At 35.6% G+C, this 17,361-nt stretch overlaps 2 protein-coding genes across 2 annotated transcripts; both read left to right on the top strand.

The window, feature by feature from the left end:
* Positions 1-503: 503 nt before the first annotated feature.
* LOC123316016 (adenomatous polyposis coli protein-like) lies at positions 504-7,175 on the top strand. Its single transcript, XM_044901926.1, has 20 exons — positions 504-695; positions 1,073-1,896; positions 1,987-2,435; positions 2,503-2,767; positions 3,293-3,429; positions 3,554-3,893; positions 3,949-4,145; positions 4,203-4,469; positions 4,531-4,704; positions 4,759-4,941; positions 5,060-5,254; positions 5,311-5,366; positions 5,458-5,632; positions 5,689-5,741; positions 5,796-5,925; positions 5,979-6,230; positions 6,292-6,350; positions 6,435-6,633; positions 6,710-6,753; positions 6,898-7,175. The coding sequence occupies exons 2-20, from the start codon at positions 1,177-1,179 to the stop codon at positions 7,173-7,175; spliced, it is 4,173 nt and encodes a 1,390-aa protein (XP_044757861.1). The 5' UTR covers positions 504-695; positions 1,073-1,176.
* Positions 7,176-7,209: 34 nt separating this feature from the next.
* Positions 7,210-11,830, top strand: LOC123316015. The gene is made up of 14 exons (XM_044901925.1): positions 7,210-7,478; positions 7,967-8,116; positions 8,172-8,224; positions 8,284-8,539; positions 8,594-8,634; positions 8,692-8,985; positions 9,090-9,282; positions 9,339-9,388; positions 9,444-9,597; positions 9,649-9,686; positions 9,742-9,985; positions 10,056-10,099; positions 10,157-10,361; positions 11,314-11,830. Exons 1-14 carry the CDS (start codon positions 7,210-7,212, stop codon positions 11,666-11,668), a joined length of 2,346 nt encoding a protein of 781 aa, XP_044757860.1. The 3' UTR covers positions 11,669-11,830.
* The last annotated feature ends 5,531 nt before the right edge of the window (positions 11,831-17,361 follow it).

The raw sequence follows: 17,361 nt of genomic DNA, 5'->3' as shown, positions 1-17,361 counted from the left end.
TGACATATTTGGCAAATACGTGGATTGGCTCTGCAAGAAAGTCGAATATTTATTCAAACTGCTATTAGACTTATACTATTTTACTAATGTACTGATTATGTCTGGTTATGCTTACTGAACAGGGTCCATAATTATGCCAAAAATCTGGAATCGTGGAGGATTAATATTGAGGTGGAAACTAAAGGTAGAAGTGGCTTCTTTTTATTGAAACTGCCGTTTAAATTTGCAATGATATTCTTCAAAAAATAAGGCAACAAGGTGAGCTCAGGTTAGGTTAGGATCCAAGAAATCACGCCAGAAAGCCAGAATCTCAGGTGGTTCTCCAAAATCAAGCCAAACAATTTTGCACATAACGGACCTCATCAGAAAAATCAAAATTTTATAGAAAAAACTTGAAATTTCGAAAATTTGCCGAAAATACGTTGACCAGTTGACTGTTTTGATTATGCACTTGACCAACTTGACTACATCGACAAACACCGTTTCATAGAAAAACGTGCGTGTGCTCATCGCTAGTGCTGTGCTAGTGCTAGGATGAGAAGTAAACAAAACAAAGTGCAATTTAAATTAAAAAACAGAAGACTTAAGTATTGAGAACACTATTATTGTGATATCACAATTTTTATTGTAGTGGCGAAGTTGTTTAGCTCGATTTTCTTTGTTTTATGGTATTGTTGATTCATTTGTTACTGTAAGTAAGTATTCACTTTTGAGATGTTTTATACAATATATTACATTTATTTACATTATGTTATATGATTTCCTCTATTCTATTATTATGTATTCTATTATTATGTATCGTACCTACAACACTAACCTAGGAATACATGCATTTTAAGCTAGAACTCCCAGTCATTGGACTGGTATTTTTTAGAATACTTTCAGATTTTTAGATACCCATAAGTATACCCCTTATGTATATTATAACCGAGAAGTACTTCAATGAATTTGCCTCTAAAGATAACGTAGGATAAGATATTAAGATAACGCAATAGATTTCATTAATATATTCTTGACCATGTTATCATATTCATGGATTGTTATCATATTCATGATCATTTTTTGTTTCTAGATATGATGAAGCAGAGCCATGTAAATTTTTACAGGTACCTTTTAGATTGAAGTGACTTCAAAAAGAAATCTGAAGCACAAAATCCCACTAAGATTAATTTAACGATGGAGGATTACTCAGAACCATTGGACTTAAGTTTACCATCTGTAAAGATGAAAAATAACCATTCTAATACAGATTTGCCTCTTGACTTATCCAAAAAAAGAATTGACAATCCCCAAATAGTCCACTCAGGTCCATTTTCCAATTCAATTATCAAAAATATTCCAAACTTCAGTTGTGATAAGAGGTCTAGGATGCATCAAGCCTGTGGACCCTCCAGTCTGCCTTATATGAATTCAACCAAACCAAGAAATGCCCATTCTTGCATCCCTGTACGAAATAACTATGCAGATAACTACGAAGATGAGCTAGAAACTTCAGAAACACCATTCGATTTCAGTTGTCGATATGCAGAGACGAAAACTTGCAATAATGGACAGAAAAACGAACATTCCAATAGCAACTATAAGGGGAAGAAATCCAAGAATAATAATGGAAATTTTTCTATTTATGCGGAGACTGATTTAGATCAACCTACCGATTACTCATTGAGATATGCTGAAAATAATCCGGAATCTGATGTGGAAGTTTGTGATAATGAAGAAAAGACTGCGACAACAGAATTCGTAGGAGATTCAGTTAAAACTTATTGTACTGAGGGGACACCATACGAAACTCCTTTCAATTTTTCCACATCCACGTCTATGTCGGACCTGAGAATTGGTGACAAAAATTTAGCAGACGGAATTGATATGAGAGAAAAGAAAATGAAAATGGAAAAGGTACAGTGCAGAGTGATTGATTATAAACACCCCCTCCCCTTTTTTTGTATAATTCATGAAGAAGTGAGAAATTATGTTCTTATTTTGTAGAGTACTCCGGAAAATGAGATAAGTGATAAAATCTCAGAAGAAGAAATTATAGTTACCGATGATCAGCCTCAAACGCCAAAAATGAAATCAGAGTTCAATTCTGGCCTCACGTCCCCTGAAAAACCAATGAATTATTGTGAAGAGGGTACTCCTGGTTATTTCTCCAGGGTCAGTAGTTTCGGTTCATTGAACTCAGCAGCCGCTGGATCTGGAGAAGAAAAATCATCGGAAGACAAAGATAAATGCGAGGATAGATTGAATACGCCGAAAAGTGACAAAATGCATCAGAAACTACCAGGCAGCGAAGTGAAAGTGGTCAAATTTGAAAATATCGTTAACTATTGTGAGGAAACGCCCTTGATGTTTTCTAGGTCTAGTTCCCTTGGATCTCTGGACAGTATCGAGCAATCTATGCACGACGATCGAAGCTCTGTGATTTCTGATTTTAGGTGAGTTTCCTCCGAACAGAACGAAAAGTATGGGCATCATTCATTATTTCCTGTTTTTTCTTCGTAGTCGTTTGACCAGTGGTATCATTTCTCCAAGCGAAATCCCTGACTCTCCGACCCAAACTGTACCGCCAAGTCCTAAACAACGGAAATCTTCAGATTTAGGTGGTATGAGGCGTCAATCTTCGGCCCGTAGATCTTTGCCAATAAAATGGAGCATATTTGAAGACGATGTTACGAAATTCAAAGAGGAAAATACTCCGGCTCAGTTTTCTGTAGCTACCAGTTTGAGTAGTTTAACCATCGATGATCACGATGAACCGCAAATGCAGGTAAGTCAAGACTACGAATTATTCCTGTCAATATTCATTTCCAAGAAAATTTCTAGTGTTTGTGTGTGATCTAACAGTTTTGGAGCTGTAGAGCTCAGTATCTCCAGGTTTATGTGGATTCACAATGCTAAAAAGCCTGATTTGGTGGGAATCAGAAAAACGGTTGTTGAGTTATGCAAAATTTCCAAAAAAATTGTTGTGGGCACGCTACAGTTTGCAAATTTTGCGCTTTGGTGCATTTTGGCGAGAATTGATTCAGAAGTTTGATTTTTTTGAAATTTACCGGAATTGCGAATGTTTTTTGCGAAAAAATCTGGATGCAGCTGTATTCTAAATAAATCCGGCAATTTGGGAGTTTATTCTTGACGAGAAGCTCGTCATTTCTTCAATTCGGAAGATGCCCAAATAGGTAGATTTATTTCATTTAGATTACACTACAGCGCGCCACTTGGTGTTAATTTTTCGTTTGCTTACAATGCTTATACCAAGAAACAGACTCTAAACTGTGGATTATGCATATTTTAGAACAAGTCTGAACAAAATTGCGCTAATGGGAATAGGAGGGATGAACAAGATGAGAACATTACCATGGCCAAAGATAGTTTACATGAGGAAACAGACAGAGTTTCTTTCCATAACACAAGGGAAAATATGCAGAACAGGTAATACATTTTTGGGGAAAACGTATCTCAGTTCGCATGTCAATGAATTAAAAATCAAATGGGGCAAAACCAAACCCCTAAAAACTACTCAATTTCAATTATCGATTCACTATGAAACCCACAGATGTTTCCCCTTGTCTGGAAGTGGACAGTTCCAATCAAATTTCCAAGATTCTCCAAGTCTAGCCTACAACGATGTTTCTTCCAAGTTACCATCCCGGGTACTACCTCCACCCTTATCCGCCGAAAATAATACCCGCACTTATAACACTGAAGACACTCCTGCAGTATTGAGTCGCAACGGATCAGTCTCTGAATTGAGTTTGAGCACCCTTTCCATATTGGACGAAGAACCAGCGCCAAACAGGGTTTATCTATCCGAAAATAGTAGTCAGTCTTCCGGGGAGCGTAGAAATAATTTGGAAAAAGAAAAATGGTCGGAAACGTCCGGTAATAGGATAGAGGTAGGATTTTTTTCCAGAAAAAAAATTTTTTCGTGATTTTCGATTGGTTTTGTAGGTGGAAAATGTGTGGGTTAGAAGGCAATCGACGAAAAGTTCGAGTCCTTATAGAAATGTCGATAATTTACCCCCGTTCGTGGCTTCTAAAGATGAGTGCTGCAGATTCGCTGTAGAAGACAGTCCTGCTCAATTTTCTCTCAGGTCTAGTCTCAGTCATTTGACGATAGAAAGTGAAATGGCTTCTGGAATTCTAGAGTGAGTTGATCTCCTTCAAAATTAAACCCTGGGTAAAACATACCTGAATTTTCGCAGTTTCTCACTACCGAAGGAAGCTTCTGAGTCTCCTCTTCGTGATAATCAAGAAAACACAGTGAATACAGCCGAACATGATTTGGAACATCCAGTGGATGTCGTAGACAGTAAAGAGGAATCTTCGGCTAGTTCAAAAGATCAGGAAGATGAGGTTGTCACAGAGAATACTTCAACCGATCTCTGTTCGCATGAAGAAGAAAATATAAATCCTTCAAATGAAAATACTCAATCGTTTGAACTTAAATCCGATGATTCCAGATACAACAGGTACTGTATCAGATTTTAGGTAATACTGGGTGGTTTTTTCAATATTTCACAATTTTTTAAGTATGAAGAAACGTAAATGGAAGTGGAAGTGGCAGTTTGGATCCGAGGATGGTCAACACAGCGAAAGTGGAGATAGTACACAGACCGACAGACTATCATCGATAAATAACGAAGAATTCGACAACGGTAGAAGGGGTAGGAGTGAAAAGAATAACGGAGGAAGTTTGGATGCTAGGTAAGGTTCCATCTGTTTTTTTGGGGAAAGTTTAACATTGACCGTATTTTAAAGTTTCAAAAAGAAAAAATGGTGGAAGTGGAAGTTCATTTCTAAAGAGAAGGATCAGGCCGGTGGAGCTGCAAATGTGCAAGAAACAGCCCATGATAGCGCTGTTGATGATGCTCAGTCCCAAATAGCTAATTCTTCGGAAGACAGGGAATCGTATTCAAAGGAAGCCGGTACACTTGAAACAAGGTATTCATCGCATTATTTAGGGAATAATTTGAAGGGTTCACCACTTTTAAGTTATGTAGAGCCAGTTTTTTTTTTTTACACACTGTGGTGATGAGACTAATTTATGAACTTCACCCAGAAATAAATCCAAGAGATGGAAGTGGAAATGGAAATTGAATTTCAAGGACGATGAGAATTCGAAATCCGAAAAATCTTCGTTAGGTTTGTCCAAATTGAAGCACCATGTTAGTCCAGAGATCGCAAAGGAACCACTCTGTGTTAATGATGTCTTTCAGTCCACCGATGGTCCAAACGAGAAGAAATTGGTGGTCAAGTAAGAGGTTTTCCTCGATTTTTCAGCAAAAACTCACGAATAATGATAAATTTCAGGTTTTTACCAGAAAATCGAAACGGCGCAGTCTCAGAGGTTGATGGGAAGTCCATAGGTGATTAAATAATTTCTAAAAATATTAAACCAGTATAATTATATTTGAGTTTCTTCCTAATAATTTCATAATATTTCTCCTACATTTGCAGAAATGGCCAAACCTGATGACCAATCTCCGAAAAATACTATTCGGGATGAAGTTCGTCCTGCACCTGTAAGAGAAAAATTAGATACCCCAGAACCTTCGGATTCAGAAGATTCGGTTATAATCGAGGAAATAAATGAACTCAGTTTATCTGATGTATATCAGAAATCCAACAAAAGGTATTGAAAAAATTTGAAATATTCTGAAAGGAAATTGGTAATATTTATTGTTTCAGGATTGTACTGGATCATGCTTCGAAATCTGAAGAAGTGGGTGGTTCAGAAAACGGTGAGTTCTTGATTAGAAAGTTACGTATTTTGTGATCTGTTTATTTTTTTTCAGGTACCAGGAAAATTATGTGTGACGATCAGTCTGATTATGCAGTTTTAGTAGAGGAATGTATCCAATTGGGGATGCCCAAAAAGAAAGCATTAGCCAAAAATGTACCTCTCAATCATTCCCCAGCCCTCAGGTAATGAAAAATATATTTTTAATCAATTTAAATTGCGATTATTCCCATTTCAGCTTTTCCCCACAGAGAATTAATGGACTGGATAAGTCGGAGCCAAATAAAGAAAATTGTGATATTTTCACTTATAATCGTGCAAGTGACTACGAAATTAACGATGAATACATCGAATTAGCAAGGAAGAATAACGGTGGAGACGTTGATTCGAACAAATACATTGAAACTAATAGTGTTCATTCGAATCCAAGTTATCCAGCAGTAAGAAACGCGAACAGAATAACGAACTTCGATTCTTCTTCATTGAACAGGTGCATTTTTCATTATTCAACGAAAAATAACAAATCTTGACAATACTTTCTGATTTTCCAGGTTTTCTCTAGGTAAAGCAAGCAGGAATGTTTTCAACTCCAACGATAATATATTGGGAGGTGAGTATTCTGTTTTTTCCAGCTCATTTTGTATTTTTTCCTGATCATTCTTAAAAATTCTAAATACGTGAACGAATTTTTAAGATATCCCTAACCGAACTTCTGAAAAAGTCAATAATCCAAATGTGAAGAGACCAAGCTATGGTGGATTTGACGGGGAAGGAAAAACTCCTGTTGTGACAAAAACTGAATGTAGCAACAAACCTAAGGTGTCTGGCGAAATTAAAGAGTTTGTGAATGGAAGAATAACGAAACAGGAGATGATCAATTCCCAGTCGAAAAGGTATTTTGAATACTGACAGGATTTCAGAGTCGATTTATAGAATTTTCACAATTTACACATGATTTTTGCATTTCAGAACTGTTCCTAAAATGTCTGAGTCACCGTATAACACTGGCAGAAGTGAGTCCCTTTTTAAATTTTACACATTTTCAAACTAATTCATTTGTGATCATCTCATCTTTTATTTATCTCAAATATTCCTTGAATACTAGGTGATTTAACTTCCCTTTTTTGGGATGTATTTAAATTTCGACGTGTTTTAAGGTAATCTAAGTTCGTCGGATAAAATTATTCCGAAGAATACAGCACAAGCGTCGTCCCGAAGTGAAATATCCGTTAAGTCCGGGTGTTCCACTACTTCGGGTAAGAGTCCAGATTTCGCAGCTCTGATAGAAGAATGCATCCAGTTAGGAATGCCTAAAAGGAGGGAATCATCGGAGGAGACCCTGAGTCCAACCTTATCACCATCATTGATGCATCAGAAACAAAATTACGCCAAGAGATGGCCCGAATATTTGTCCAGAATTTCAAACGGTAAGTGATGATAATATCTAGTTCTCCCGCATACATACAACGATGGGTGAGTCTAATAATTACAGTTTTCTTTCAGAGAACAATAAAAGTGCATCATTACCCAAACCTTCGTCTCATCACACAACTAATCAAAGTTATTGTGCCTCGAATGAAGATTTTACTGCATCAGATTTAAAAGTCAAGAGGGACCTGGTTTTGCAGCGTACTCTGGAGAAGAATGTAATTCGTAACAATTTCACTAATAATGTGATCAAACGGGATGTTCCAGAGCTCACACAAGGAAGAAGGGGCGATTTGCCAACAGAATCTGAGTGAGTGACATCTTGAATTTTCAATCAAGTGAAAATAACTTAACAATTGGCTAATTTTCACTCCGAATAAAATTCTCAAAAGAAAATATATATCACAAATTAACAAAGCCATAATGAATATAAAAAAATGAAAAATATTTATAAAAAATAAAAAGAATTGAAAAAAATTAAAAATATTCAACAAAATATAGTAAATGCCAGACCAATGTTTTCCACTTTAAACCTAAACTAAAGAGTTAAACATTCGTCTGGCATCTGTACTATAAATATTTTTTGTTATTTTTTATCTGAATTTTTTATTCAAATTATTTATTTTTTATTCTAATTATGTTTTTATTTTATTCGTATTCTGTTATCTAAATGATGAGTTTTCATCACGATTCTATATGGATTACGATTAACTCAATGCCATTTATCGGGACTTTTTCGACAGATGTTCAAAAAATTAGAGTTCGTCAATATGGGTGTATATTTGAGGCATCTTTCAGGCTCAATGAACGCGTCCAAACAAACTGTAACCGACTTAATGAAACTCAGAGTACCGAGGAAAGTGAAGAGTCGTTGTATGCTAATGCTGATGAGACCAGGAGCATTTTCAGTGCGGCTCATAAACGGGAACTGTCACATATGTACAAAAGGTGATAACGCGAATTTAATATCGATGACACCCATACTAATCCTCGTTTTTTGCAGTCTACCCCCTGAAAGAATCATTCGAACCCCTGGTGAATTTACATCCGGCAAAGGTGCTCAATATTGTAGTAACGAAATTTTCATTTTATAATATCAATCATTTTTTCCATAGGGGAGAACGTGGATAAAAACAATACTTTCCCGGATGAGGATTGTATTAAATTCGGAATTCCAGCGAAAAGACTGGAAAATATTCGTAGATCTTTGGGTAGGAGCACCTCGCAAGAGATGGTGAAGCAGACTAAATACGATAAAGTCGAGGAGATTTCTAGAACAGCGGATTCCGAGGATGAGGCAGTTTATGCTAACACAACCGAAAGGTACTCCACGTTTAGGACCACGCCAAAATCGGAATTGGGAGTCGAAAGGTTTGTGGAGTTTTAATTGAAAATAGGAATGATAAATGTCGAAATTTGTTGCAGAAGTAAGGAGAAATGTTCCAGTCCAAAGTTTGTTAATGTTGGTAAGTGAACATTTCATAAGTGATTTTTCTTGAAATAATTTTTTGTTTTGATTTCAGAGGTGGCCCGTTCCCCAGTTCTACCCGAGAAAAAACTGTCCCCCTACTTTGTATCGAAGAATAACGTTGGAAGTAATATTCCGCAAATTAGTTCAACAAAAACAGAAATTTCATCCAATGCTCAGCCCAAACAGGATTTTGCAGCTATAATAGAAGAGTGTATTCAGTTGGGAATGCCCAAAAGAAAAGAATTTTCCAGAGAGACATTGAACTCTAATTTATCGTTATCTTCAACGAATTCTAGGTGTAATTCCGTGACAAGGTGTACAGAATATTTGCCAAAGAGTACTTTGGGTGAGTAACTCACAGAAATACTGTAGAGTATTTGAAGACTGATAGTTCCCTAATTTTTGACTAGCTAGATATTTTTCAATGGCTTATTTTTCATTCTTTGACAGAATCCAACAGGAGTGCAACATTGCCTAAAGGTTCCACGCATTTCTCAACTTCCTACAATCATTATTCCTCAAATGAAGATTTCAGTAGGGCAATTTCACAGAGGAAAAATTCCTGTGGAACTTTTGGACAGGATAAAAACCAGTTGAATATAACGAAGAAGGAACCAGACAGGATGTCAAATTCACAAATTAGGTATATAAAAAACAGGGTCTTGAAATCCTGTAAAGTAATAACTATTAATTTTACAGTTCTAGGTCGTCTTCTCAGAAGGACAGTTCTCCTTATAACATTCGAACAGGTGATTTTTTCTCATAAATAATTATATGTTGGTTCTTCAATTCAACATTTTTCAGTACAATTGCCCCAAGTAAACACGAATATGACTGATAAATCTGATATCTCGTATGGAGAAGAAGAACCGGAAGAATCGCTTTATGTCAACGTCAGTAAGCACGAAGCATACTCAAGATGTACAAATAGACGAAATACCACACAGGAACCTAAAAAGTATGTTTATATGATTGTTCGTTCCTAATTTTCAACAAAACCTTTTTTCAGTTTGCCAACGAAGAACACCTCAACCTACAACACGAGAGGTATAAGTAAAGGGATCAATTAATGCTTATAAATTATTCCTATTTTACTTTTTAGATCCCAACATTAAGGAGCCAAACTATTCCGCCCTTGTCGAGGAATGTATTAAATTAGGTATGCCATCCAAGAACATAGGTGAGGTGCAGAAATATCTGAAGAAATTTGTTCCGCTGGTTCAAGATCAAAACGAAAGGCCCGATGTGTTTGATTCTCCTGATGACACCGAGGAACAAATTTATGCAAATACATCTGATATATTTACTGCTGTCAAAGGGTCCCCCTCAGAATCGGTGCTAAACAGGTAATTAATTGTTATTAAATGTATTGAAATTTATTTATTTCTTTAATCCATTTTAATATTATTTTCAAAGAATTCCCAGAGCAAAGGGGCCTTATAATTCGAAAAAAAATATTGGTAAGTTAAGATCTATATTTTTTTTTTACGGTATTTTAATTTCTTTTATCTTTGCAGATGAATTGGAAAAAGAAAAAGTAATCGCTTCTTCTAATACAATAGAAAAAGCGCTAGAAGAGTGCATTCAACTGGGGTGGCCTAAAAAGAGAGATCTTGGGAAGGATCCTTCTCCAAAATTTTCCATTACGACTTCCGCTGATGCATCGATTAAAAAAACTGAAAAATCAGTGTCAAAAAACGTAAATGTTGCGTCTGTTGTCAGGTAAATAAGTGAATTATTAATTTGCTTTTTATACCGCTTTTTTAGAGCTTCCATTTTCATTGTGTTTAATATTTTCCTGATGATGTGCAATAAATATTTGGATCGATTGTTTCCGGAAGATGTTATCTGGAATATATTTTTGCATATGAAAGATATGCAATCAATATATCTTCTTTAAAAAACTACGATTTTGAATAAATGCTTATCAAAGATTGTTTCCCCAATTTTTGAGTAAGTTTTGATCTGATTGTATACTATATTATGAATTGAATGAAGTAACACTGTAATTTTTTTCGAAAATTTTTATTGAAATTATTGTTAATCATCTCATTGTGTTCTATTCTATCACATTTTCACATATGAAGTTTTTTTTTGTAGAAAATTTATTTCAAGACTGATTTAAAAAAATGGGAATTATACTCAGATCAAATTTCATCTGTACAAATAATGTTAACTAATTTTTATAAGTAGAATTATTTAGTTTGTTGACAACTTTATCATTAATGAAATTATAATATTATTTTGTAAGTAAAATGTGTTATTTCCATCCTATTCAACAGTATTATTGGCTGGAAACAATTTAAAATTAAAAACAGTTCCAAATGTCCTAAAAAGATTAGTTCCTTTATTGTTTCTTCATTCCTCTAATAAAACTTTTATTATAGGATTTATTATTTTTGCTGAACCTATCACATATTTGAAGATTATTTCTCATCTTCCTTCTTTTGTAATTGCAACACATTTATTGACGTTAATATTGCTAATAGGTCAATAACTGGATCTAATATAATGCTATGTAATTCATTAGAATCATCTGCCTCAGCTATGGAATGTATTGATAAACGCTTTCAGCAGCTTATTCATTGGATCATCTGGGGTTACATCATTGAGCAAAAAGCTTGCAAGTTTTTGTAGGTGACGTTATGAATTTTCATAGTATTCGACTTTACAGGAACATGCAAAGACAACATCTCGCGTGTTCCAAAGTTCCATCAATGACAACAGGCGCAAGGGACGACTCAGAACATCAAAACGTGTCCACGACAGACGTAGAAGAGACATTAACATCAGACAAGCTGAAGAATGGATTTGATGCGACTAATTCAGAATCAGAATGTTCGTCGACCAGCGCGAACGAATTTCTCTGTTCTGACGATAATCAGGCAGAGTCCGAAATGAGCTTCTCAAGTTTAGCTGATGTTGATGTGAAATTGTTAGATCCGCATCTGGTGCTTCAATCTCTCGAACAATATACTGCCCAATTGATTTCTGAAGCGGAACTGAGGCTAAATTCGAAAGAAAGCTGAGCTAACTGGAGAAACACTGCCGGAAAGTTTTTCTGGAGCTGAAATTGTTTCTATGTTGCATATAGATACTGTTCAGTGAAATATTTTTGAAAAGTTTGTTATGATTTGTATATCTGTTGATTTCGTTGGAATAAGAAAATAAAGATATTTTTGTAGTTCAGATTCATCGACTTATCATTTATTATTGAGCCCAGAAATTCACGATAAGTAACGATAATCATCACAGATCGTGAAGTGATACACATTCCTAAAAAGCAATTCTTCAAGTGATAAATCTCGAGATTTCATATTTCTCGGTGCAACCGTTCGCTGTTGACGAATTTTTAACTGAAATTTGCAATTTTTGTTAAGTGCCATTTCGAAGATGAAAATCTAAACGACGGTAGTTAAGCTCATGAAATTGCTTGCAATAGATTCAGCGCGTTCGAAAACCTATATTTTCATACCAAAATTTCAAATATTTGGCCCTGTTTAGGAGAAAATAATTTTTTTTGTTTTTCCACTTTTCATTTTCGAGTTGACTTCGAAGAGCTCTCTGGAGTGCAATTCTCTATTGAATCATCAACTGTTTGGTTTTCTGGAATCTCCACAACAAATTCTATGCACTCCATATCCTAGGATAGTGATGGAAGATCCTAATTTTCAGACAGAGTAGCAAATAGGTCATTTTAGGGGGATCTAACCCCTTGCTCATTTTTGACCCAAAAAATCGAGATTATCGAAATCGAGTTTTTGTGCTAGGGTGGAAGCCTAGGCAACGCTGATTGTAAAACCGGAAATCCCAATCCGATCAGACGAATATAACAGGAGATATCGCAGATTGAAATTTGCAAATTTTTGAAAAATGCCATTTCCAAGATGAAAATCTAAACGAAGGAAGATAGGCTCTCGAAAATACTCGCAATAGATTCAGCGTGTTCGAAAACCTATATTTTCATACCAAAATTGCAAATATCTGGCCCTGTTTAGGAGAAAATAATTTTTTTTGTTTTTCCACTTTTCATTTTCGAGTTGACTTCGAAGAGCTCTCTGGAGTGCAATTCTCTATTGAATCATCAACTGTTTGGTTTTCTAGAATCATCAGAACAATTTCTACGCACTCCATATCCCAGGATAGTAATGGAACATCCTCATTTTCAGACAGAGTAGTAAATAAGTCATTTTAGGGGGGTCTAACCCCTTGCTCATTTTTGACCCAAAAAATTGGGATTTTCGAAATCGAGTTTTTGTGCTAGGGTGGAAGCCTAAGCAACGCTGATTATATAACCGGAAATCGCAATTCGATCAGACGAATATAACAGGAGATATCGCAGATTGAAATTTGCAAATTTTTGAAAAATGCCATTTCCAAGATGAAAATCTAAACGAAGGAAGATAGGGTTTCGAAAATACTCGCAATAGATTCAGCGTGTTCGAAAACCTATATTTTCATACCAAAATTTCAAATATCTGGCCCTGTTTAGAAGAAAATAATTTTTTTTGTTTTTCCACTTTTCATTTTCGAGTTGACTTCGAAGAGCTCTCTGGAGTGCAATTCTCTATTGAATCATCAACTGTTTGGTTTTCTAGAATCTTCGGAACAATTTCTACGCACTCCATATCCCAGGATAGTAATGGAACATCCTAATTTTCAGACAGAGTAGCAAATAAGTCATTTTAGGGGGGTCTAACCACTTGCTCATTTTTGACCCAAAAAATCGGGATTTTCGAAATCGAGTTTTTGTGCTAGGGTAGAAGCCTAGGCAACGCTGATTATATAACCGGAAATCCCAATTCGATCGGACGAATATAACAGGAGATATCGCAGATTGAAATTTGCAAATTTTTGAAAAATGCCATTTCCAAGATGAAAATCTAAACGAAGGAAGATAGGCTTTCGAAAATACTCGCAATAGATTCAGCGTGTTCGAAAACCTATATTTTCATACCAAAATTGCAAATATCTGACCCTGTTTAGGAGAAAATAATTTTTTTTGTTTTTCCACTTTTCATTTTCGAGTTGACTTCGAAGAGCTCTCTGGAGTGCAATTCTCTATAGAATTATAAACTGTTTGGTTTTCTAGAATCATCAGAACAATTTCTACGCACTCCATATCCCAGGATAGTAATGGAACATCCTCATTTTCAGACAGAGTAGTAAATATGTCATTTTAGGGGGGTCTAACCCCTTGCTCATTTTTGACCCAAAAAATTGGGATTTTCGAAATCGAGTTTTTATGCTAGGGTGGAAGCCTAAGCAACGCTGATTATATAACCGGAAATCCCAATTCGATCAGACGAATATAACAGGAGATATCGCAGATTGAAATTTGCAAATTTTTGAAAAATGCCATTTCCAAGATGAAAATCTAAACGAAGGAAGATAGGGTTTCGAAAATACTCGCAATAGATTCAGCGTGTTCGAAAACCCATAATTTCATACCAAAATTTCAAATATCTGGCCCTGTTTAGAAGAAAATAATTTTTTTTGTTTTTCCACTTTTCATTTTCGAGTTGACTTCGAAGAGCTCTCTGGAGTGCAATTCTCTATTGAATCATCAACTGTTTGGTTTTCTAGAATCTTCGGAACAATTTCTACGCACTCCATATCCCAGGATAGTAATGGAACATCCTTATTTTCAGACAGAGTAGCAAATAAGTCATTTTAGGGGGGTCTAACCCCTTGCTCATTTTTGACCCAAAAAATCGGGATTTTCGAAATCGAGTTTTTGTGCTAGGGTAGAAGCCTAGGCAACGCTGATTATATAACCGGAAATCCCAATTCGATCGGACGAATATAACAGGAGATATCGCAGATTGAAATTTGCAAATTTTTGAAAAATGCCATTTCCAAGATGAAAATCTAAACGAAGGAACATAGGCTTTCGAAAATACTCGCAATAGATTCAGCGTGTTCGAAAACCTATATTTTCATACCAAAATTTCAAATATCTGGCCCTGTTTAGGAGAAAATAATTTTTTTTGTTTTTCCACTTTTCATTTTCGAGTTGACTTCGAAGAGCTCTCTGGAGTGCAATTCTCTATTGAATCATCAACTGTTTGGTTTTCTAGAATCATCAGAACAATTTCTACGCACTCCATATCCCAGGATAGTAATGGAACATCCTTATTTTCAGACAGAGTAGTAAATATGTCATTTTAGGGGGGGTCTAACCCCTTGCTCATTTTTGACCCAAAAAATTGGGATTTTCGAAATCGAGTTTTTGTGCTAGGGTAGAAGCCTAGGCAACGCTGATTATATAACCGGAAATCCCAATTCGATCGGACGAATATAACAGGAGATATCGCAGATTGAAATTTGCAAATTTTTGAAAAATGCCATTTCCAAGATGAAAATCTAAACGAAGGAAGATAGGCTTTCGAAAATACTCGCAATAGATTCAGCGTGTTCGAAAACCTATATTTTCATACCAAAATTTCAAATATCTGGCCCTGTTTAGAAGAAAATAATTTTTTTTGTTTTTCCACTTTTCATTTTCGAGTTGACTTCGAAGAGCTCTCTGGAGTGCAATTCTCTATTGAATCATCAACTGTTTGGTTTTCTAGAATCTTCGGAACAATTTCTACGCACTCCATATCCCAGGATAGTAATGGAACATCCTAATTTTCAGACAGAGTAGCAAATAAGTCATTTTAGGGGGGTCTAACCCCTTGCTCATTTTTGACCCAAAAAATCGGGATTTTCGAAATCGAGTTTTTGTGCTAGGGTAGAAGCCTAGGCAACGCTGATTATATAACCGGAAATCCCAATTCGATCGGACGAATATAACAGGAGATATCGCAGATTGAAATTTGCAAATTTTTGAAAAATGCCATTTCCAAGATGAAAATCTAAACGAAGGAAGATAGGGTTTCGAAAATACTCGCAATAGATTCAGCGTGTTCGAAAACCTATATTTTCATACCAAAATTTCAAATATCTGGCCCTGTTTAGAAGAAAATAATTTTTTTTGTTTTTCCACTTTTCATTTTCGAGTTGACTTCGAAGAGCTCTCTGGAGTGCAATTCTCTATTGAATCATCAACTGTTTGGTTTTCTAGAATCATCAGAACAATTTCTACGCACTCCATATCTCAGGATAGTAATGGAACATCCTTATTTTCAGACAGAGTAGTAAATAGGTCATTTTAAGGGGGTCTAACCCCTTGCTCATTTTTGACCCAAAAAATTGGGATTTTCGAAATCGAGTTTTTGTGCTAGGGTGGAAGCCTAAGCAACGCTGATTATATAACCGGAAATCCCAATTCGATCAGACGAATATAACAAGAGATATCGCAGATTGAAATTTGCAAATTTTTGAAAAATGCCATTTCCAAGATGAAAATCTAAACGAAGGAAGATAGGGTTTCGAAAATACTCGCAATAGATTCAGCGTGTTCGAAAACCTATATTTTCATACCAAAATTTCAAATATCTGGCCCTGTTTAGAAGAAAATAATTTTTTTTGTTTTTCCACTTTTCATTTTCGAGTTGACTTCGAAGAGCTCTCTGGAGTGCAATTCTCTATTGAATCATCAACTGTTTGGTTTTCTAGAATCTTCAAAACAAATTCTAGGCACTCCATATCCTAGGATAGTACTGGAACATCCTAATTTTCAGAGAGAGTAGCAAATATGTCATTTTAGGAGGGTCTAACCCCTTGCTCATTTTTGACAAAAAAATCGAGATTTTCGAAATCGAGTTTTAGTGCTGGGGTGGATGCCTTGGCAACGCTGATTATATAACCGGAAATTCCAATTGGATTAGACCAATATAACAGAAGATATCGCAGATTGAAATTTGCAAATTTTTGAAAAATGCCATTTCCAAGATGAAAATCTAAACGAAGGAAGATAGGGTTTCGAAAATACTCGCAATAGATTCAGCGTGTTCGAAAACCTATATTTTCATACCAAAATTTCAAATATCTGGCCCTGTTTAGAAGAAAATAATTTTTTTTGTTTTTCCACTTTTCATTTTCGAGTTGACTTCGAAGAGCTCTCTGGAGTGCAATTCTCTATTGAATCATCAACTGTTTGGTTTTCTAGAATCATCAGAACAATTTCTACGCACTCCATATCTCAGGATAGTAATGGAACATCCTTATTTTCAGACAGAGTAGTAAATAGGTCATTTTAAGGGGGTCTAACCCCTTGCTCATTTTTGACCCAAAAAATTGGGATTTTCGAAATCGAGTTTTTGTGCTAGGGTGGAAGCCTAAGCAACGCTGATTATATAACCGGAAATCCCAATTCGATCAGACGAATATAACAAGAGATATCGCAGATTGAAATTTGCAAATTTTTGAAAAATGCCATTTCCAAGATGAAAATCTAAACGAAGGAAGATAGGGTTTCGAAAATACTCGCAATAGATTCAGCGTGTTCGAAAACCTATATTTTCATACCAAAATTTTAAATATCTGGCCCTGTTTAGAAGAAAATAATTTTTTTTGTTTTTCCACTTTTCATTTTCGAGTTGACTTCGAAGAGCTCTCTGGAGTGCAATTCTCTATTGAATCATCAACTGTTTGGTTTTCTAGAATCTTCAAAACAAATTCTAGGCACTCCATATCCTAGGATAGTACTGGAACATCCTAATTTTCAGAGAGAGTAGCAAATATGTCATTTTAGGAGGGTCTAACCCCTTGCTCATTTTTGACAAAAAAATCGAGATTTTCGAAATCGAGTTTTAGTGCTGGGGTGGATGCCTTG

The sequence above is a fragment of the Coccinella septempunctata genome, chromosome 6, assembly GCF_907165205.1.
Source record: "Coccinella septempunctata chromosome 6, icCocSept1.1, whole genome shotgun sequence".
In the NCBI taxonomy this organism is placed as follows: Eukaryota; Metazoa; Arthropoda; class Insecta; order Coleoptera; family Coccinellidae; genus Coccinella; species Coccinella septempunctata.
Note: the sequence above shows the minus strand (reverse complement) of the source record. Positions and strands in the feature narration are given on the sequence as shown.

Coding starts and splice junctions, on each gene's coding strand:
- LOC123316016 (XM_044901926.1), top strand. CDS start 1,177: ATGGAGGATTACTCAGAACCATTGGACTTAAGTTTACCATCTGTAAAG. Junction 4,470..4,530: donor GATGATTCCAGATACAACAG/GTACTGTATCAG, acceptor CAATTTTTTAAG/TATGAAGAAACGTAAATGGA. Junction 4,942..5,059: donor GCCGGTACACTTGAAACAAG/GTATTCATCGCA, acceptor AACTTCACCCAG/AAATAAATCCAAGAGATGGA.
- LOC123316015 (XM_044901925.1), top strand. CDS start 7,210: ATGGGTGAGTCTAATAATTACAGTTTTCTTTCAGAGAACAATAAAAGT. Junction 8,117..8,171: donor CTGTCACATATGTACAAAAG/GTGATAACGCGA, acceptor CGTTTTTTGCAG/TCTACCCCCTGAAAGAATCA. Junction 9,986..10,055: donor TCAGAATCGGTGCTAAACAG/GTAATTAATTGT, acceptor TTATTTTCAAAG/AATTCCCAGAGCAAAGGGGC.